The sequence below is a fragment of the Hydra viridissima genome, unplaced genomic scaffold (assembly GCF_058129835.1).
Source record: "Hydra viridissima isolate aposymbiotic clone 2 unplaced genomic scaffold, HvirCarnegie_v1 scaffold_2, whole genome shotgun sequence".
NCBI classification, from domain to species: Eukaryota; Metazoa; Cnidaria; class Hydrozoa; order Anthoathecata; family Hydridae; genus Hydra; species Hydra viridissima.
In genome coordinates, this window is record NW_028324301.1 from 21,681,273 (window position 1) to 21,702,216 (window position 20,944).

A 20,944-nucleotide genomic window follows, 5' to 3' on the forward strand; every position below is an offset into this window, starting at 1 on the left:
ATATATATATATATATATATATATATATATATATATATATATATATATATATATATATGTAAAGTTTTTTTTGAGTTTGTTTTGGATAGTCGATTTAAAAGATATTTTCCCACAATATTATAGCTAGTATCCTACACTTTATTTTATTTAGCTATTGTTTTTATTTTTTATCATATAAATATAAAAACATCTGAGAAAAGAGTGTCGCGTAGGATTATACACGCAAATTTATAACTACAAATTTTTAAAATACTACAGTTAGGTAAATAATACTTTTTTAATCTCCTGCAAACACAAAAATATTTAAAAAATAAAAACATTTTTTTTTGCATTTTTTAATTTTTTTTTTGATTAAGAATTTTTTTTGCACTTCGATGATTTTTTATTTATTTTTAATACACGTTTTATAGAGTTTGTATTTTTAACTTAAATCCCATTTTATTGTATGTCGCACGGAGCCAAACAAATGACGTCATTTGGAAACTTTTCCGGTAAATTATCGAAATGATTAATCGAACGTAGTTTTCAAAAGTTTCTATTATCGCCGGATCAGTAGTACTTTTGTTTCAATCAGTTCTGAATAAATTCAAAAAAAGTTGCAAAAACTATTTAACCTTATTTGATAAAAACATAGTTAAAATAAATCAAATAATGGTCAATAAAAAATGTCTTATAAAATGGCGTACACCGTAATTAGCTTACGGCACAAGATAACGAATCTGTTTCAATTTCTGTCCAGCCTCACACAAAAACTACAAAATGATTGACAAAAATCTATAACTAAGTTATTAAAACTTTTATGGCTGGCGTCATGCAAGCTAAGTGATCATTACTCGCTTATCTTCAGCTACTGTGGAAACGATTAAAGAAATTCAGTTAAACGAGATTATTTACATTAATACATTATTTATCTATACTAGAAAACGCACTCTTAACAATTACAATTATTTTACACCATCGATATACGGAAAAATTAGCTAATCTAGCATTTGTAGTCTGCTTCATTACAACATTAAAACCAGCTTTTATTCGTAGGTGGGTTTAACAGATATAAGTAAATCATCATCTTACCCTGTATTCTCCTAGGTGTTGGTGTTTCAGGTAAGAAATTAATAAAGTTAAAAGAATCTTAAAAATTTAATTTCATTTTTTACTTTCCATTCAGAAAAAAATAAAATAAAGGCGTTAAGGCGTTAAAAAGCCTTCGCGAATAAAATAGAAAGTACTGTTCCACTTTTACGGCCGAATTCCTAATTGTGATCAGTAGCCGCAATAATAGTTCGATCGCAATAATAGTTCGATATACTAAAAATCTAAACTTTTAAAAAGAGGTTCGTTTGAAAAATGTTTTTAAAACGCACTTTTGTTATTTCTTTTTTTCCCCAAAACAATCTTCAACTTTTTTCATGGGATAGTTTAGATTCAAAAACAATGTCATTTCCCTAACGTCATTGCTCTGTAACTTTTATCCTTATCTATTTTTAGCTTCATCTAAAAAAGTTCGAAAAAAAAGATATTCGATTGCAATTCTCATTTTCACAATAACGTCTTTAAAAAAAGAAGGTTTTGCACACCAAAAACGAACAATATTTCTTTTTCTAAATATTACTACTCGGAAGATATACAGTTTGAAATTAACATCAAAATCGAATGGCAATAAACTAACAAAGTTGATCAAAGCTACTGTAGATTGGTAGGTGCAGAGAAGAGGTTTGAAATCGAATCAAGCGAGCTCCATAGTTTGTAGGTTTTCAAAGTCTCGCTTTTGCTGCAAGAAATAATAAATTGCGTATCAGCAACTTTCTGGTAAAAGGCTGTTTAGCCGTATCACTTTTTTAAATCATAGTTATTTACACGTTAGCAACGAGGAAAAAGAAAACTAACAATAATGAAAACTCACCATTGCCTCCCAGCCTTTTAGTAATAACCTCCGTAACTTGGTGCCCCGTATGTTTTGTAACCTCCGCTGTAATATGGGCTGTAAACGTTGCCTAAAGTAAATTACATGCCTTTGTATAAATGCCTTGTCTTAAATTGCATCGACTTTGCATTCGTCTGAACTTTTTTTCTTTCGCTTTCGCTCTTTCTAACTAACAAAGCGTGTCGCTGCGTGTTTCACAGAAAGTGCTTTTTGATAACATTTCAAATGCTACGAGACTTACCGTACGAATTATAGTTCGGGTCGCTTGAACTTTTAGCACTTTCGTCTCTGTAGTAGCGATTTCCTCCGTACCCACTTCCTTTGTTGTAAGACCCGACACCATATCCACCTAATCCACTGTATCCGCCATATCCACCGTATCCACCGTACCCACCGTATCCGCCGTTTCCGCCGTATCCACCAAATCCGCCGTACCCTTTATCTGCATTGAAAACACATTGATATAGACGGCTGACTAAAATCAATTAAGAAGATGGAGATTTTGACATAAACACTTAAACAAACTCTTACTGTACGAATTGTACGAAGGGTCCTGTTTCGACATCTTCACTGATTCATCGCGGTAGTAGCCGTACCCGTATACAGTTCCTTTGTTGTATAGGTTGCCACCGTATCCAATCAATCTACCGTAGCCACCGAATCCATAACCTTTATCTGCATAAAAGTAAATGGAAAAGTGTTAGATAATAAAGTAGAATAAGTAAGATCTTTGTTGACGAATTTTCAAGGAGATGCTCGGACGTTTCACACTTTATTATAGCTTAAAGGTGTTAAATCAAAACCGTAAGAGGAGTTCCCCGACTAAAAAACGGCCGTTTTAATATCGCTACGCATGTTCCAAAGTCCGAAGACGTTTCAGTAAAGCGTTTCAGTAAAAAAAAAAAAACACAACGCAGGCAGAAAAGTGTCATGAAAAAAAAAAAAAAAAAAAAAAAAAGGATAATAAAAGAAAGAAGTTTTTACTATAGGAATAGTTTGTGGGGTCGTTTTTAGATGCTTTATTTGACGAATCTCTGTAGAAACCTTTTCCGTATCCACTCCCTTTATTATACAAACCACCGCCGTATCCGCCGTACCCACCATAGGCTCCATAGCCACTGTAGCCACCGTTTCCACCGTATCCACCGTATCCACCATAACCACCGTATCCACCATAACCATAACCGTTTCCTATGTAAAGTTCAATTAGAAAGCTTTTGAAGTTTTCAAAGATCTACAGATCAAAAATATATATATTGTTTTGTATTTGGAAAAATTTACTTACCGTAGAGTTTAGTTAAAGGATCGCTGTACTTTGCACATTTCACATCGACAGACGAGTAAAGAAGAACTATCGAAAGGAGAACGTTTGATGCGCGCATGCTTTGAACTTACCCGAAGAAAGAGGTATATTATCTAAAAAAATTTTTTTTTTTTTTTTTAATCTCCGAGATTTGACGCTGGAAGGATAGCACACCAAACAAGCTTTGTTGGCAGTGTCTGCTGGTCATCTTTTATACTCTTCTGTGCTTCCTCGTTTAGTGACGCATTTTTGAGTAGGTGTTGCAAATTGACCGCAAATTGTAAATCGTTGAGTTTTAACAGTTAAAAATATTTTTCAATGAGGAAGAATCATTTAGGATAGGATGGATAGTTATTATGGGATCGGCGAGTGTGGTGTAGAAACGGGATAAAAGATACCCAAGCAGCTACTATTTATTTCCGCGCATCTCTGTTATATATACCTGCGCAGCTTAATTACAGATGAGTAAGCGTGCTAGGAAACAATTGAAAAAGAATAAAGCTTCCCTTCACTAAATGATGTTAAATTCGCACGTCCAAATGTAACCAATGTAACATTGATCATTCTGTAAAGTTCATAAAGTATTCAAATAATTCATACATTAGTATGAAGAAAGTTAAGCTAAAATATATTGCTACTTATGTAATATAAAAATATGCATGAGCATACCGTGTCAAGTAAATTGATTCATTACACTCCGTAAAATGTTTACAGCAACCTGTCAGTTCAGGTGTTGATTTCAGAGGACTGTCAAACGTTGTTCACATTAGCCGAACAGAAAAACTTTGTTTTCATTTCGTTAGCACCCTTTCGTTTTTTTCCAAACCTTAAATTCTTTTCTGTTTAAAAACTCTGTACTATTTCATTGTAAGTCACTCATAAGGAGCAGCATGTGATAGCTAAAACATGTTTGGACACGTGTTGGTTGAAAATGCAAAGAGAAAAAAAAAACCTGGGTTCAACTCAAATAAGCTGTAAGTCTGTAAAACGCAAAAACCTTTTTTTAGCAACAACTTTTTCTATCGTGTCAAAATTTGCCGGTAAGTAACGAAATTTAAACAACGTTTCCCTGGACGAAAAATGTGAATAAACTATTTGTCGAAAACTATTTACATTTGAGCTTATTTATAAAATTGGCTAGCGATCGATGCTCTATTGACCCACTGCAAATTTATATCAACGTTTCTATACTGTTAACCGCGCATGAATGCTGAAAAGACATCCGTATATTCAAAACATCGGTCATCCCATCTTTGTTTGAAATCTTCAAACCACTGTATATTCTACATTGTATCTTCCGTACTTCCGACTCAAAATGAGCGAAAAAGTGCCTAAAAGCAGTTAAGGCGGATTTCTACGGAGCGAAGTATTTCGTGCGACGCGATTTTTTTCGCCACGAATGTTTCTGAGCATGCGCACAAAAAATTTTTTATCACCCTAGCGATTTTTTTCGTTTCGCAAAAGAGTTGGATAGATTTCAACTTTATTTGTGGCGAATTTATTCGCTTAAATAAGGAAACAATCAGATCCTTTAAAATATGCAAACTCAGAAATCTTGTTAAAAAATAAACACATCGAAATTGTTGAAAATAAAGTAAATTTAAAAATGGTCGACAACAACCCGTTAATGGAGTGGTTGAGAGACAGAGATGTCTCTCAGACGGGGTATGACCTGAAACTATATGGTTTATTATTAGGTTTTTTTGTCACACTTTAATAATAAGTTTTTAAGTTTATTTACATAATTTATGCTTTTTATCTCATGACTTCTTTCTTATTTTCTCGTGCTTTATTTTTATGTGTAATCAAAATTATGGAAATGTATTATTATTATTATTAAGAGTAACAATATTTTTACTTTAACTTCAGAAACTTTACAGAAGTAATAATTGACATTTTTTCAAATTTATGAGTTTCTATTTACTAAATCTAATTGCCATCCCAATTCTCCTTCTGGTGTATTAAAGTATTCTTTAAAGTCATTCTAACCTATTTTGCATCTTCTGAGTAGTTGTTAGAACTTGATTGTGTCAGTGGTTGCAGGGCCGTACCGAGCCAATTTTGCGCTTCGGGCAAGAAAAGAAAATTGCGCCCTCCCCCCCCCCCCCCCAAAAAAAAAAAAAAAAAAAAATAATAAAGGAGATAATTAAACGAAAAAATGATTTATTGATCACCAAATTTATAAAAAGTAAAACGTGCTTCAAATCATACCTAAACTCTAATAATAATACAATGGCTTATAATATGCTAACAGAAACAGAGTTGCTTGATGCCGTGTACTTACTTAAACCAAATAAAGGTATTGGAGTTGATGATGTAAGCAGTAATGTAGTAATTAAATCAATGCCTTATTGAAAAATTCCACTTTTGCATATACTTACGCTCTCTTTAAACAAAGGAATCTTTCCCGATAAAATTAAAGTTGCGAGGGTTATACCTAATTTTTAGGAGTTTGTGTCAAGAGGCGGAATTTTAATTAATTTTCTTATCAACAGCAGCGACGCCGTGAAAATTTGTTTCATAAACTTATTTTTTTAATTTATTAAAATTTGCTCTTAATTTTGGCGCCTCAGGCCGCCTACCGGCCGGCCCCGCCCTTGGTACGCCCTGAGTGGTTGAAGTGCAGCGGAACACAAGTTATCTTTCCTCCAATCACCTGGTCAAAACCCAGCAGGACCGTCAATATCAGTGTAATTTGTGGGGCAGTAGTGATAATTATTTGCTGATCTTTTTTTCATAAGAAAGTTGTGCAAAGCCGCAATCGCTTGTGTAATTAAAATAACTTTATCGAGATTAGTAATAATTGGCCTGCGAAGCATACGAAAGAGTGTTGTTGCAATACCAAATGTATTTTCTATAACCCTTCTGGCTCTTGAAAGTCTGTAATTAAATATTCTTTGATCTAAAGGAATATTTTTATTACGATACGGTTTCATCAAGTATTTTTTTAAACCAAAAGCATCATCAGCAACCAAAACACATAGTAATATTTTTTCAGAACTACCAATATTTTTGGGATCAGGAAAATTTAATTTATTATCTTCAATTGCATTACCAAGACTGCAGTTATTAAAAACACTACCATCACTCTGTCTTCCCGAGTCACCAATGTCTACCATAGTGAATTCGTATTTAGCATTACAAACTGCTTAAAAGGACAATGCTATGCGTTTTTTTATAGTTAAAATATTCTGACCCTCCATTATGGGGAGCTTGCATAATAATGTGCTTGCCATCTATTGCACCTATAGCATGTGGAAAATCCCAAATACTTTCAAATTCTTTTGCAATTGACTTCCATTCATGTTTTTCTGATGAGACGTGTAGAAAATTTCTCTCTTTCAATGAATTCCAAATGGCTGCACACGTTTCACAAATAATTCTACTGGTAGTGGAAGCACTGATTCTGTAACTTGCAGCAATAGTACACTGAGCATCTCCTGTTACAATCTAAGTGTTACGGCCAACCTCTCACTTGGACTGACAGGATCTCTCATTATAGTTCTTTGTTTCACAATGATAGACGCTATAGGCGCAAGCAACTCTTCGTAAGTTGTTGGAGACATGAAAATACTTAAAAAAGTATTCCTGGTCGTGCAAATATAATTTTGTACTTATAAATGAAGCTCTCCTTTCTGTAGGCATTCGGCATAAATTTTCCTAACCCAAAATCGTTTCTTTAATTTTTCTCGTTTCATTTTCAGTATCTTTAAAATAATTATTTTTCTACTTATCAATAACAATCTTTTTCTTATTAATGACATGTTTTCTAGCAAAAAAAAGCGTGCCAACTTGATGGTGGAAATTAAAATTCTTATTCGGCGAAAAACGAGCCGCGAAAAAAATTGCGTCGCACGAAATAATTCTCTCCGTGGAAATCCGCCTTTATGATTGATGGCAAATGATTCTTCCTCATTGAAAAATATTTTTAACTGTTAAAACTCAACGATTTACAATTTGCGGTCAATTTGCAACACCTACTCAAAAATGCGTCACTAAACGAGGAAGCACAGAAGAGTATAAAAGATGACCAGCAGACACTGCCAACAAAGCTTGTTTGGTGTGCTATCCTTCCAGCGTCAAATCTCGGAGATTAAAAAAAAAAAAAAAAATTTTTTTAGATAATATACCTCTTTCTTCGGGTAAGTTCAAAGCATGCGCGCATCAAACGTTCTCCTTTCGATAGTTCTTCTTTACTCGTCTGTCGATGTGAAATGTGCAAAGTACAGCGATCCTTTAACTAAACTCTACGGTAAGTAAATTTTTCCAAATACAAAACAATATATATATTTTTGATCTGTAGATCTTTGAAAACTTCAAAAGCTTTCTAATTGAACTTTACATAGGAAACGGTTATGGTTATGGTGGATACGGTGGTTATGGTGGATACGGTGGATACGGTGGAAACGGTGGCTACAGTGGCTATGGAGCCTATGGTGGGTACGGCGGATACGGCGGTGGTTTGTATAATAAAGGGAGTGGATACGGAAAAGGTTTCTACAGAGATTCGTCAAATAAAGCATCTAAAAACGACCCCACAAACTATTCCTATAGTAAAAACTTCTTTCTTTTATTATCCTTTTTTTTTTTTTTTTTTTTTTTTTCATGACACTTTTCTGCCTGCGTTGTGTTTTTTTTTTTTTACTGAAACGCTTTACTGAAACGTCTTCGGACTTTGGAACATGCGTAGCGATATTAAAACGGCCGTTTTTTAGTCGGGGAACTCCTCTTACGGTTTTGATTTAACACCTTTAAGCTATAATAAAGTGTGAAACGTCCGAGCATCTCCTTGAAAATTCGTCAACAAAGATCTTACTTATTCTACTTTATTATCTAACACTTTTCCATTTACTTTTATGCAGATAAAGGTTATGGATTCGGTGGCTACGGTAGATTGATTGGATACGGTGGCAACCTATACAACAAAGGAACTGTATACGGGTACGGCTACTACCGCGATGAATCAGTGAAGATGTCGAAACAGGACCCTTCGTACAATTCGTACAGTAAGAGTTTGTTTAAGTGTTTATGTCAAAATCTCCATCTTCTTAATTGATTTTAGTCAGCCGTCTATATCAATGTGTTTTCAATGCAGATAAAGGGTACGGCGGATTTGGTGGATACGGCGGAAACGGCGGATACGGTGGGTACGGTGGATACGGTGGATATGGCGGATACAGTGGATTAGGTGGATATGGTGTCGGGTCTTACAACAAAGGAAGTGGGTACGGAGGAAATCGCTACTACAGAGACGAAAGTGCTAAAAGTTCAAGCGACCCGAACTATAATTCGTACGGTAAGTCTCGTAGCATTTGAAATGTTATCAAAAAGCACTTTCTGTGAAACACGCAGCGACACGCTTTGTTAGTTAGAAAGAGCGAAAGCGAAAGAAAAAAAGTTCAGACGAATGCAAAGTCGATGCAATTTAAGACAAGGCATTTATACAAAGGCATGTAATTTACTTTAGGCAACGTTTACAGCCCATATTACAGCGGAGGTTACAAAACATACGGGGCACCAAGTTACGGAGGTTATTACTAAAAGGCTGGGAGGCAATGGTGAGTTTTCATTATTGTTAGTTTTCTTTTTCCTCGTTGCTAACGTGTAAATAACTATGATTTAAAAAAGTGATACGGCTAAACAGCCTTTTACCAGAAAGTTGCTGATACGCAATTTATTATTTCTTGCAGCAAAAGCGAGACTTTGAAAACCTACAAACTATGGAGCTCGCTTGATTCGATTTCAAACCTCTTCTCTGCACCTACCAATCTACAGTAGCTTTGATCAACTTTGTTAGTTTATTGCCATTCGATTTTGATGTTAATTTCAAACTGTATATCTTCCGAGTAGTAATATTTAGAAAAAGAAATATTGTTCGTTTTTGGTGTGCAAAACCTTCTTTTTTTAAAGACGTTATTGTGAAAATGAGAATTGCAATCGAATATCTTTTTTTTCGAACTTTTTTAGATGAAGCTAAAAATAGATAAGGATAAAAGTTACAGAGCAATGACGTTAGGGAAATGACATTGTTTTTGAATCTAAACTATCCCATGAAAAAAGTTGAAGATTGTTTTGGGGAAAAAAAGAAATAACAAAAGTGCGTTTTAAAAACATTTTTCAAACGAACCTCTTTTTAAAAGTTTAGATTTTTAGTATATCGAACTATTATTGCGATCGAACTATTATTGCGGCTACTGATCACAATTAGGAATTCGGCCGTAAAAGTGGAACAGTACTTTCTATTTTATTCGCGAAGGCTTTTTAACGCCTTTTCCATTTAAAACCTTTGATATTATTCCTGTAATTTTTCCAGATCATTTTTTAAACTATTTATAGTAAATCGTGTTTATAATTTGAACCAATTTACTTTTTATAGAAACAAAATGTAAGTATAAAGTTATTTAAAAATGTGAGATGCAGTGGTGTCTAAAGCAATGACCTTGCAGTCATCCATGATGCAGTGGGCCCTGATGGTTGCTGACAAAGTAGTTGCTGCCATCTTGTCTAAGATGACAATAATTTTTTTGGTGTGGCAAAAAAATTGATAACATTGGTAATGCCAGCTTCTAGAAAGAAGAAACGTTTATTTCATTTTTTAAATAACATCTGTATTAAAGTGATTTAATTGAAAGAAAGGTAAGAATAAGGAACAAGTTTTTAGAAATTTAGTCTGCTTTATCATTAAGCATAATTATCGGAACATTATCAATAAAAACTAGGCCATGCTTTCTATATCTTGAAACTAAACATACAAAAAACATGGCTAACTAAATATTCCATCTACAATTAAAAGTTATTAATGCAGCGTCAAAAATTGCTGTTTGGATTTGTTTGCTGCAGCAGCAACTTTTGCATGATTTTAGATTACTAGGCTGTCCTCAAATCTTTTCTGAAAAATTCAGAAATTTTCAGAAATCCTAATTTAGAACTTTTTATCACTTACCTACTTGTAAATACTTTTCTTACCTATTTATTAGCGTTAAGATTTTTTTCTCCAATAAATTCCAAAATAACGCCTTTTGTTTCATCTATTTTAGAAGTGGTAAATCACAGTAGGGAAAAAAAAACCTACTCCCATGAGATCATCTTTTCGATTTTTAAGATTTAATTGATTGGATGAATATTTGAAAAATTTATCAAAACTTTATTTGTGATACAATGGTATCACAAACAAGGTTTCAAACCATCACTTAATCAAAATCAGGAATACAACTGATCTCATCAGGGTCTTGGTCATTTTTTTTAGTGTACATTTTTGCACTAAATTTCGAGAACATTCTTTTGGGCACCTTAAAACCTTAGCAACATTGATTACTGCTGGAGAGATAGGTCTTGATTCTAACAACATCGTCAATAAGTTTAGATGACATTTTATTTATTTGCTTGCTTTAAAGTAACTAAAAATGCTCCGCTCAAATGGATTGGAGATTGGGGGGATCAAAATTAGAATTGTGTTTTTAGTGTAGTAATGTGCAAGAATGATCGGAAGAAAAAAAAATAATTGGAAGAAAAAAAAAATAACAGGAAGAAAAAAAAAAAATAATCAGAAATACATTCTTTGAGATTATTCTTGAAAATCTAAATTTTTTTCTTTTTTTTTTCTCTTTTTTCCATCGCGTGTTTTGTTAGTACCAAAATAACTACACAAAATGTCATTTTAGTCAAAATTTACCAAATTTCAAAAATGTTGCATTCTATAATACAAATAGGTAACGCTGCTATAATTCAAATAAATGGAACCAGGAATTGAAAATGGCGGCTTTGTTGGTGATGTTACTTAATATAATAATTTAACTTAAACAATTATTAAATGTCAAGGCAGTCAGATTTGCTAAAAATAAATTAACTTTTTAATCCTAAAAACTACCTCTTTTGTTCCAGTTGACCCCTGCTGTCCCAGTAGAATAAAAAATGTTGGTGATGTTGCAGTTTTTTATCACAAACTGGAACATCACCAACATATTTTATTCTACTTTTATTGGTGCATTTAATGGCAAAATGGTTGAAATATAATGTAAGGTAAGGTTAAAAAGGTTCGAATGGGCTTTCGAAATAGAAAAAAAAATCCCCCAACTTCCCCCTGCCGAAGGCAAGTTGCCTATACTCTTGGGGTTAGTTATATATACAAAAAAAGACTTGTTTAGCAGCATTAAGCATTTTTTTCAAGTGCAATCTTTTTTTATGAAATTTCTTGTCTACCAATGTAATATTTAGTACAAAAGAGTAAATATGAAAAACAAAATTATAAAGCTAATCAACTTAATTTTACGGTTTAAAAGGTTTCAAATCATCAGAAGTTAGAACTGCAGTTGGCTCGTCTTCCATGCATCACAGTTTTTGATTGCAATGAGGCGGAAAAAAACAAACCGATACTCCTTTTTCTTTGAAGTAGTCAGTAGCTTTTATTAAATGGTGGGAGTCATGATTGTCTGATATAAACAAGACAGGTCTTTCTTTTGAACTTCTAGGATGTTATAACGGAAAAACTGTAAAAATTGAACCTTCCAACCAGAAGGGTTCGCAGCGCCTGCCCTTCTGTTGGGAGTAACATTTAAAAAATACTCTCTTCATTATCGGAAATTTAAAAAAAGGTGGAATAGAATTCCCACTGGCAGAGACAGCAACTGCAACAGTTGCAAAATTGCTTCTATCAGCAAAAGAAACACATTAAAATTGTTTAAAATTTTTTATGTAACATGATGTTTGTCTTCTTGTTGTTGCTATATCCAGTGTCGGGACAGGCTTGTTGCAGTAATATTAAAATCTTTGACTGACTTTCGATCGGACCTTCCTTCTATTAGAATAGCATCATCAGCATCTTTTTATTCACAAAACGGCCTACAGATTCCCAAAAACACAAAGTATTAAAAAACAAAAAATGTGACAGGTTAGAGTGAACTATACAACGCGTCTGTTCGAGTTTACTTGTAGTCAAGGTTATTCCATTTTATAATTGAAAAAGTAAAATAGTCACAAAATAAATAAATATATATATAAAAAAAAAACAAACACGAAAGTCGCTATAACTTTTATGTCATGCTGTAATTCCCCTGACACTACATTGAAAAGTGAATCAGTTAAGTAATAAGGTGCCATGTGAACTTCAGAAATTTCTAGTGGAAAACTCCAAAGTTAAACGCAGTGTGTCAATTTACCCCTGTAGCCGACTAGCTCCGGTTTACTCAATAGATTCTTTCGGATAGTTAACCAACTGACCAAATTTAATTCTTAATGAAAAAGATTTTTTATTTAACCTGGGAAAAGGTACTGGAGTAGGTACTAGACTTGGATTTATACAGTTAAAAGTTGTAGGTGGGTTTCTTTGACGTTTTATGTTCTTTAGCCATTATTGTTTCATAACCTTCTGCCCAATGTCTTTCACAGATTTTTTTAAAAGCATTTTTATTTATCTAGATATGCACTTAATACATTTCTCTCTTATTTTTTCTTTATTTTGATGAGAAAGTTGAGAAATGGTTTATTATCTTTATTCCAATTCCAATTGTAAAATGAAACATTTACCCATCTTTACTTAAAACTTCAGAAGTAATGTGTTAAAACGAGTTTCGAAATTTAAAAAAATGAAAAATATATTAAACATTAAAAACAAAACTTAAAAACGGCTTCCAGTTTTGATTGCGCGATTATCAGGCCTGTAGTAGAGTTGGCCATGACGTAAACGCAATTATAAAAAAAGTAATCATATGTAATATTGGGGCAAAATTATTTCGGAAATATATTTTAAGAAGTAATAAGTTTATATTTGGTAATACACAAAGCGGTAAGTTTTTGGTTTTTGAATCAGGATGAATATAAAATAAATTGTATGGTACAAAAAACAGATTATAAGATTTGAGCAACTACAGCTGTTGCTTCACTTTATCTTTGTAACTTCAGTATCATCCTTTTGATTACATGGGCTTTCTACAATGTCACTGCAATCAGACGTTTCAATAAGTTGGGATTCTTTTGCAGCATTATTTAGCACTAACAACCCAATCTTTGCCAATTGTGCAAGTTGCTCGTAAGAAAAGTTAGCAATTGAGAAGCTTTCTAACTGGTTGTCAGTCAGAGTCAAAGATAATGTTTCGGATGTTCCAGCAAGAGCTAAAAAAAATAGTAATTACAAATACAACACTTAACAAATATAGAAAATTATCATAAAACACAGAACCAAACAGAAAATACTTTGTTGACAACATTTGAGAAGATTTTGTTGTCAATATTTGAAGCAGCTCACTGACTAAAAAACGATGCAAAAATTGAAATTTCACCCGACATGTTTAACAACAACACAAAAGAACACAAAGCTGAAAAAGTAGTTTTGAGCCATGCATGTACATTACAAACTTATCGCCTTACACAATTCTCATTCAATGCATAACTGACGTTTACTACATTGAAAGGAATTCTTTGGGTAGCAATTACAATAAAGAAACTCGCCGAAGGACATTACAAAGCATTGTTTTTGTATAAGTATAGATTTTCGGAAAGTATAAATGTTGTCATTTTTTAATGACATAATTTCGATTACTTCATTATCAAAAAATTATTAAGAAATGTTAAGTTCAGTTTTCATCCTCAGAAATAAGTTTACGGCCACTGAGATGATGGTTGTTGTACACCTAATACTTTTTTGAAAAAATTTAATAGATTTAATAAAAAAAAATGTATAAATTTTTTTTTTTTGTTTTTTAATTTTTTAAAACTATTTTAAATTAATAAAACATTAAAACAATTAAACAAAATCGATGAAAGTATTTTTCATCCTAAAAATATTATTGAGTTGATATCTCATCTTGTAAGTTGCTAAATCATATCTTATCATCGAACTTAGAATCAATCTCTTTATTATAAAAATAAAATAAAACAAAATAATTTAACAAAGAATAACAAAGATAAACTTACAAGTTTTGGCTTCAACTTCAGAGGTTGCTCTCTCTAGTTTCACCTTTTTTATTGTGCTTTCATTAGGTAGGGTACTCCTTTTTTTGTTACGAGATGGAATAAGAGGCACAGATGGCTACATAAAAAATGGAATAACTTGACGATAAAATATTATTACTATTATTACTATTATCATTACTATTACTATTACTATTATTATTACTATTATTATTACTATTATTATTACTATTATCATTATTATTATTGTTATTGTTATTGTTATTGTTATCATTATCATTATTATTACTATTATTACTATTATTAATATTATAATTATTATTATTATTATTATTATTATCATCATCATCATCATCATCATCATCATCATCATCATCATCATCATCATCATCATCATCATCATCATCATCATCATCATCATCATCATCATCATCATCATCATCATCATCATCATCATCATCATCATCATCATCATCATCATCATCATCATCATCATCATCATTTCATCATCATCATCATCATCATCATCATCATCATCATCATCATCATCATCATCATCATCATCATCACATCATCCTCATTATCATTATCCTCCTCCTTCTCATCATCATCATCATCATCATCATCATCATCATCATCATCATCATCATCATCATCATCATCATCATCATCATCATCATCATCATCATCATCATCATCATCATCATCATCATCATCATCATCATCATCATTTCATCATCATCATCATCATCATCATCATCATCATCATCATCATCATCATCATCATCATCATCATCATCATCATCATCATCATCATCATAAATTATCATATATTATCATAAATTATCATATATTATCATATATTATCATTATTATCATATTGTTATCATATCATCATATTATTATCATCTATATTAATCAAAAAATATTTTTTAGTTAACGAATCTATTTTTATTCATAAAATTTTGTAAATAATTTCCTGCATACTTTTAAGTCATTTTAAACAAAATTTTAAATTTTTGAATTTTCCTGAATTTTTCTCTTTCAAATCTTAACAGATAGTCATCTGTTAAGATTTGAAAGAGAAAATTGTAAAAAAAATTGAAAGAGAAGGAGAAGATTTGAAAGAGAAAACTCGTCATGATTAAACTTATTTGGTATATTGCTTACTATTAATTGAAATGTTTTTATGAAAAACAATTATAAAATATTACTTAAATGTAGAAACAGATTAAGGCAGAGACATACTGAAGAAATTATAGCCTCAAACATACTACAAAAAAGACACACAGAGATTTAGATTCTGTAATTGAAGCATTTGTTTAAGTAAAGAATCCTGAAAAGTAAATGAATAATTGTCTGAAAATTCACTAAATGAACAAACTGGCTTTTGAAAAACTGTAACTATCTTTTTCATTAGTGCTAACAACTCTTTTATAAAGAACCACTCAAAAATTCTAGCCTAATCTTTTGCAAAATCTCTAGCCTAATCTGTAGCAGAATCTCTAGTTTTGGTAAAATGATTTAAAATGATTAATGTGATTACCAATTTAAAAAATCTGACACAGACTCCCAATATACTGTACTGTAGAAAAAAAAAACTGTAGAAAAAAAATTAGTGAATTAATTTTACTAAATTTTTCTTGTATTCAATAATTTTTTTAACATATCAAAAGTAACTCTAACCATTTAACTCCACCCATTTTCCAAAAATTAGCAAAAATCTGCTAGTTTTTTGAAAATGGGTGGTTGTTACTTTTTTGATTACTGATTTCAAGTTTGTATTAAAAATGTCAAAATATAATTATTATTTATAATTATTATACTATTATATAATTATTAACTATTATATATGATTGATTATGTAAAGATTGACATTTTCAAGACAAACTTGAAATCATATTTGAAGAAATTAAGACTAGGAAATTATTTTAATAGCATTTAAGTGATGGATCAATTTCTAGATCTTAATCCAATTGAATATATTTGATCCATTTTGGATTGTAATTTTAAGATTATGTACTTCAAAAGAATGATTTAAAAGCAACAATTTTAAAAGCCTGGAAAAAAAGCAACAATTTTAGAAGCCTGGAAAAAAAGTCAAGAAGAAAAAACTTGTTGAATATCACAGCATTTAAAAGAATTCAGGCAAGTTTTTTTGTCTTATTTTGTTTGCCATAAAATATCTTTACGAACTTACAGTTAAAATTCATTAAGTATGCAATGTTAATTTTAAGATTTTTTAAGTTAAAAGTTGCTTAACAGTTGGTCTATCATATTTTATTTATTTTTTTTTAATGAAAAAAATTTTTTTTTAGTTTAAAAAAATTGCTTGCTTCATTTTTTTTTTTTTTTATAATGTTTCATTTATTATATATTAGTAAGACATAAATTAAAAGAGAACCTTTTTTTGTTCCTGAAAGTATAAATTGAAATAAAAAATGGGATTTTAATGTAGCAATTTTTAGACCTTTTGTTTTTGTCTATCCAGTTTGTACTCCTTTTTTACTTATCAGACCTTTTACTTTTGTCTATCTATTACAGATTCCTTTCTATGACACACATGTATGTTGTAAAATGAGTAACTAATCTTTACAATGTGCCTTCATTAGATTTATTTTTTAAAATAAACTTTGTTTTGATGGAGGATTCTTAATGCTTCTTTTAGAAAAAGAATTGTTACACATTTATTTATTTATTTTTTTTTGAGGCTGCAGTTCAAACTAAATGACCTTAACATTGTTAATAATGCATCAATGTTCATGTGTTTTGAAACTTAAAATTTAATTTAGGATAAAAAATATCCAGAGAAAAGCATACCGGTTGAAGATATGATAATAACCCAGATTGTAAAGCTATTTCAGTTTGCTGAATTAAGTTTTGAATTTCAATCATTGGGGGATAGAATGACTTGTCATGGTGTTCTGGTTGGTTTTCAGAATTATCAAGCTTCATTTTATTTTCAACAAAGTCCTAGAAAGAAATCTATCATCAAGAATTTTACAATGCAATAAAATTGATATAAAAACCATTAACACTGAATTTAAATTTTGATTAAGACATTATATACTTTAAATTTTATATTTTACTTTTAAAGCTGATCGAACAACAAAAGGATTTTTGAACCCTTGCCTAACCAGTATTTGCAACATTTCTAAAACACGCCTGTCAACAGATAAACATTCCAAACCATTTTCTTGTTGCATATTAAGTTGGTATGTATCTACAGCATTGCCAATATGATGGTATCTGTGACTGGTTGTTAGGGGCAAGTGCATATATAATCTGGAAAGAAGAGAAAAAATTTATGTATCAATATGCTTGCTTAATTTAGCTACATTCTGGTTTATCAGCTTAACTGTTACTATTATTTTTCTTATTATATAGTCAAAAAAGTATCATCCTGCTAATTTTACAGTGCATCCTGAGACATAGTAAAGAAAGTAGTAGCAAGTAAAGTTACTTTATTTGCATTTCCTTTGCATTTTTTTTTCACATAAGTTTAATAGGTTTTTTTCAGTGTTATTTGTCTGCTTAACAATAATTCTAAGAACAAAAAAGATTTTCCTAAAATATTTTAGCATTTCAAACCTTGTCTCTCCACTTTCAAATCCAGACTGTCTCACATGTCTTAATGAATGTTCTTGTAGCTGACGTAATACTTTAGGGTCAGAATCAACAGGAACTTTAAACTGAGGAAATTTTCGAACTTTTTTAACAAACAATCTTGCTGGACATGTCAGAGTTGGAATTTTTTTTAATGGATTGTTCTGGTCATGCATTTGCACCATTCGTTTAACTATACTGGTTCTCTTTCTAGGACCATGCTCGCATTCATACACTGTTGCTCTCCGTCCTAAGAAATTATATAGTTGAAGTATGATTTATAGTTGAAGTTGAAGATTTTTTTGTAATTCAGAAATAATTACTATGTGCTAATAAAAAAATAGAATGAAATAAATACCAATGTTTACAAATGGTATTCCATCAAATGGTACATAATGAGATTTCCACATCAATCTTATCGTATCATTTGTCTCCATTTTAGGGGGAGGTGGGGTTTGTCGAACTGAAAATAGAGTTTGAGTTTCCTTTTTGTACATATTAACTACAGCATCCATTTCATTTTCATTAAGAACATAACCAGTATACATATCTCCAATAAGCTTGCAGTCATGTAAAAGTTCTGTCCACTTAGGAAAGTGATTTAAAAAAATTTCATTTTTTATACTTAAATGAGGTGATCTGCCTTTTTGTGACTCATTTGGGTTAATCTCATTTTCTGTAGTTGATAAAATTGAAGATGATAAGTTTAACATATTTGATTTGCTATAAGCTGATACATTACTATTTCGTTGTGTAGTAAGAACAGCATTAGATTTGGTTATATTTATTGATGAAAGTAACTCACTAACAGTTAAACTCAAAGGAACACCATCTGAATTTATAATTTCTAACGTAGAAGGGCCATTGACATTAAGATTATTAGTTTTTAATTCTTCTGAAGTGTCTACATTTATTAAATGATTTGGTTGATCAGAGGTAGAGTTACTAGTATTTATAGAACAACCATCACCTCTTAATAGTACATATACACCACCATTTGCATCTGTTAAAGTAGTTAGATTATCATTTGTTGAGACAACTTGAAAAGATTGTTTCAATGTAATTGGAGAAAGGTTATCATTATTAGTTTTTAAATCCTCGTTTAAGTCAGATTCATAGCCATCAACTTTTGATGAATCCGTAGAGCTTTCAGCGGATAATGGTTCTAATCCAACACTAGCAGCACAGTGGTAATTTTTACCTTCGTGATTAGTGTATTGAGAAGATTCTTCCTTCACTAAAACAATATCTTTGATTGAAGCAGAAAAGACAGAAGAACTGGTCATATTTATAAAAAATATTTAATAAACAAACAATTTGTATTTAACCATTAAGGTAAAAACAATATAAAAGTTCAAACGCTTTCGATTTCGTTTTTTTCCATTTACGAAACATTCATGCAGCCTCGTTCGCCATATTAAGCCAAATTGAGGATACAATTTATTAATTTTGGAGTTTGGAAATGAGTATGCATCACGCATGCTCAAGCATGAAGTGCTTTTGGCTGGTTTCCATATCTATTCATGTTTTCATTTACAGACAAATTGAAAATTACTGTTTTGGTCACGAAAGGAAATCAAGACCAGGCGCGGATCCAGGAATTTGTAACTTTGGGGCCAAATTTTATTTTTACGGTTGAAATTTCGATAAAGGATCGATATTTAAATACTTTTTCACAGCATTTATTGATTGAATAAAACATCGCTAACGTATAATAAGAACCGTTGTGGCCATGATAGGAATCTCTATAGCCAAAATCTGTAAATTACAGCAGACAAATTTAAATTTTTAGGAATATTCCTTAGGCGAAAAAAAAAAACACTAACGTGGCTGCCGTTAAATTTATGTGGCCATTGCCAAAATAGCCACCCCTTGGATCCGCGCCTGAAGACTCTATAATGATTTCTGAGAGGTAGGATTGAGTTAAATGTTCTCTATTTAGCAGAAAATGATGACACTGATATGCTCTCTAAAACTTTTTCAATAGCTCTGTCTCTTGACATTCAAGTTTTGAAAAATAAAGAAGGTCTGAAATGGATTAGGAGAAGGAGGTCTCTGTTCTCATTTTTTAAACCCCTGTCACTTTATTACATTTGATAACATAAAATAGTCTGAATTATGAAGTTCTACGCACTTTATTATATTTGATTTTGAAAAACTTTTGAGTGTGAGTCACAGGCGGTCACAAGTTTTTCCACCAAATTCTTTTACAAAAACATGTGGCATCAAGTTTTTTCTGCTAAAATATATCATTTTAACTAGGGTTAGGACTATTGTAATTGCAATTGCAAAAATTAAATACAATTACACATTACAATACAATAATATTGTATTGTAATATTACAGAAACAATAAAAAAAATTTATTTTGGTATTGTATTGCTGTGATGAAAAACAATTACAATAAGTATTCTATTGTTTTGATGAAAACAAATACAATAACTATTGTAGTGTATTACTTTACATTATAGTAGAAAAGCTAACGTATTTTAAAGTATTTTTATTCATCTCTGACGAACTTACTATTATTTTTGCTATTTTTTATTTACAGATTTGAAATATATTGCAAATTTTATTTTTTACATATTTTGATCAGAAGAAATTTATTTTAAAATTATTTTTGTAACTTGGACATGCCGGTCCTGCGTGGTTGTGGTGACAAATTACCATGAGTGTGCCATATATAGCACATTTATGATGATTATTAAAAAACCAAGTTATCTCTTTTTAAACAATTAAAGTTGTATAAATAGGGTAAAAACATTATTTTATATATGCTGATTAAAAAGTAACAATTGCGGTGTTGATCTTCAAAATATAATATAATACGCAATCGGTATTAATCTTGATCACCTTCGGATCATATTTAGATTTCGCATCACCTATCTTGTTATGTATTTCTAAGCTCTAAATGGCCGCAGAATATTGTCTGTCTGATGATAGCCTTACTATTTAAAGTTGCCCAATTTACCATTTTGGCACCCCTTCCCTCTCCCATTATGTTTCAGTAAAATAGAATCAATCATTAAATATTAGTTGTACCCTATTTCAAGGGTACAAGGGTATATAGTCGGCAACTGGACTATTAAAACATTTATTAAATTTTGACAATAAAATAATTTTTTTTATTACAATAACATTATATTGTTATTGTATTACAAAGACGAATTACAATACAATATTCATTGTTATTGTAGTGGGTCATTACAA

General features: G+C 31.1%; 5 protein-coding genes across 5 annotated transcripts in view; 1 reads left to right on the forward strand and 4 right to left on the reverse strand.

The window, feature by feature from the left end:
- Nucleotides 1–20,944, reverse strand: part of LOC149892434 (uncharacterized) — a 335,617-nt gene that overhangs the window by 232,560 nt on the left and 82,113 nt on the right. The gene's annotated exons all lie outside the window — the stretch shown is intronic.
- Nucleotides 1–20,944, reverse strand: part of LOC145190968 (mitochondrial carnitine/acylcarnitine carrier protein-like) — a 176,862-nt gene that overhangs the window by 73,811 nt on the left and 82,107 nt on the right. The gene's annotated exons all lie outside the window — the stretch shown is intronic.
- On the reverse strand, nt 2,143–3,244 carry LOC145201980 (uncharacterized). Its single transcript, XM_090078131.1, has 4 exons — nt 3,236–3,244; nt 2,906–3,155; nt 2,453–2,596; nt 2,143–2,363 (listed from the first exon to the last, which is right to left on the reverse strand). Exons 1-4 carry the CDS (start codon nt 3,242–3,244, stop codon nt 2,143–2,145), a joined length of 624 nt encoding a protein of 207 aa, XP_089934257.1.
- On the forward strand, nt 7,380–8,540 carry LOC149892443 (uncharacterized). The gene is made up of 4 exons (XM_090078132.1): nt 7,380–7,476; nt 7,571–7,777; nt 8,087–8,230; nt 8,320–8,540. The coding sequence occupies exons 1-4, from the start codon at nt 7,380–7,382 to the stop codon at nt 8,538–8,540; spliced, it is 669 nt and encodes a 222-aa protein (XP_089934258.1).
- LOC145189519 (uncharacterized) lies at nt 13,011–19,172 on the reverse strand. The gene is made up of 6 exons (XM_090077380.1): nt 18,094–19,172; nt 17,721–17,985; nt 17,219–17,414; nt 16,950–17,102; nt 14,133–14,247; nt 13,011–13,331 (listed from the first exon to the last, which is right to left on the reverse strand). The coding sequence occupies exons 1-6, from the start codon at nt 19,019–19,021 to the stop codon at nt 13,099–13,101; spliced, it is 1,890 nt and encodes a 629-aa protein (XP_089933506.1). The 5' UTR covers nt 19,022–19,172; the 3' UTR covers nt 13,011–13,098.

What these genes read in the sequence shown, in the direction of transcription:
- LOC145201980 (XM_090078131.1), bottom strand. An exon ending in CCCCACAAACTATTCCTATA is followed by an intron (nt 2,597 to 2,905) that starts GTAAAAACTTCT and finishes ACTTTTATGCAG; the next exon opens with ATAAAGGTTATGGATTCGGT. An exon ending in CCCTTCGTACAATTCGTACA is followed by an intron (nt 2,364 to 2,452) that starts GTAAGAGTTTGT and finishes TTTTCAATGCAG; the next exon opens with ATAAAGGGTACGGCGGATTT.
- LOC149892443 (XM_090078132.1), top strand. Translation starts at nt 7,380, where the DNA reads ATGCGCGCATCAAACGTTCTCCTTTCGATAGTTCTTCTTTACTCGTCT. An exon ending in TCCTTTAACTAAACTCTACG is followed by an intron (nt 7,477 to 7,570) that starts GTAAGTAAATTT and finishes AACTTTACATAG; the next exon opens with GAAACGGTTATGGTTATGGT. An exon ending in CCCTTCGTACAATTCGTACA is followed by an intron (nt 8,231 to 8,319) that starts GTAAGAGTTTGT and finishes TTTTCAATGCAG; the next exon opens with ATAAAGGGTACGGCGGATTT.
- LOC145189519 (XM_090077380.1), bottom strand. Translation starts at nt 19,021, where the DNA reads ATGACCAGTTCTTCTGTCTTTTCTGCTTCAATCAAAGATATTGTTTTA. An exon ending in TATTATCATATCTTCAACCG is followed by an intron (nt 14,248 to 16,949) that starts GTATGCTTTTCT and finishes TTTTTTATGTAG; the next exon opens with CCATCTGTGCCTCTTATTCC. An exon ending in TGAAGTTGAAGCCAAAACTT is followed by an intron (nt 13,332 to 14,132) that starts GTAAGTTTATCT and finishes TATTTTTTTTAG; the next exon opens with CTCTTGCTGGAACATCCGAA.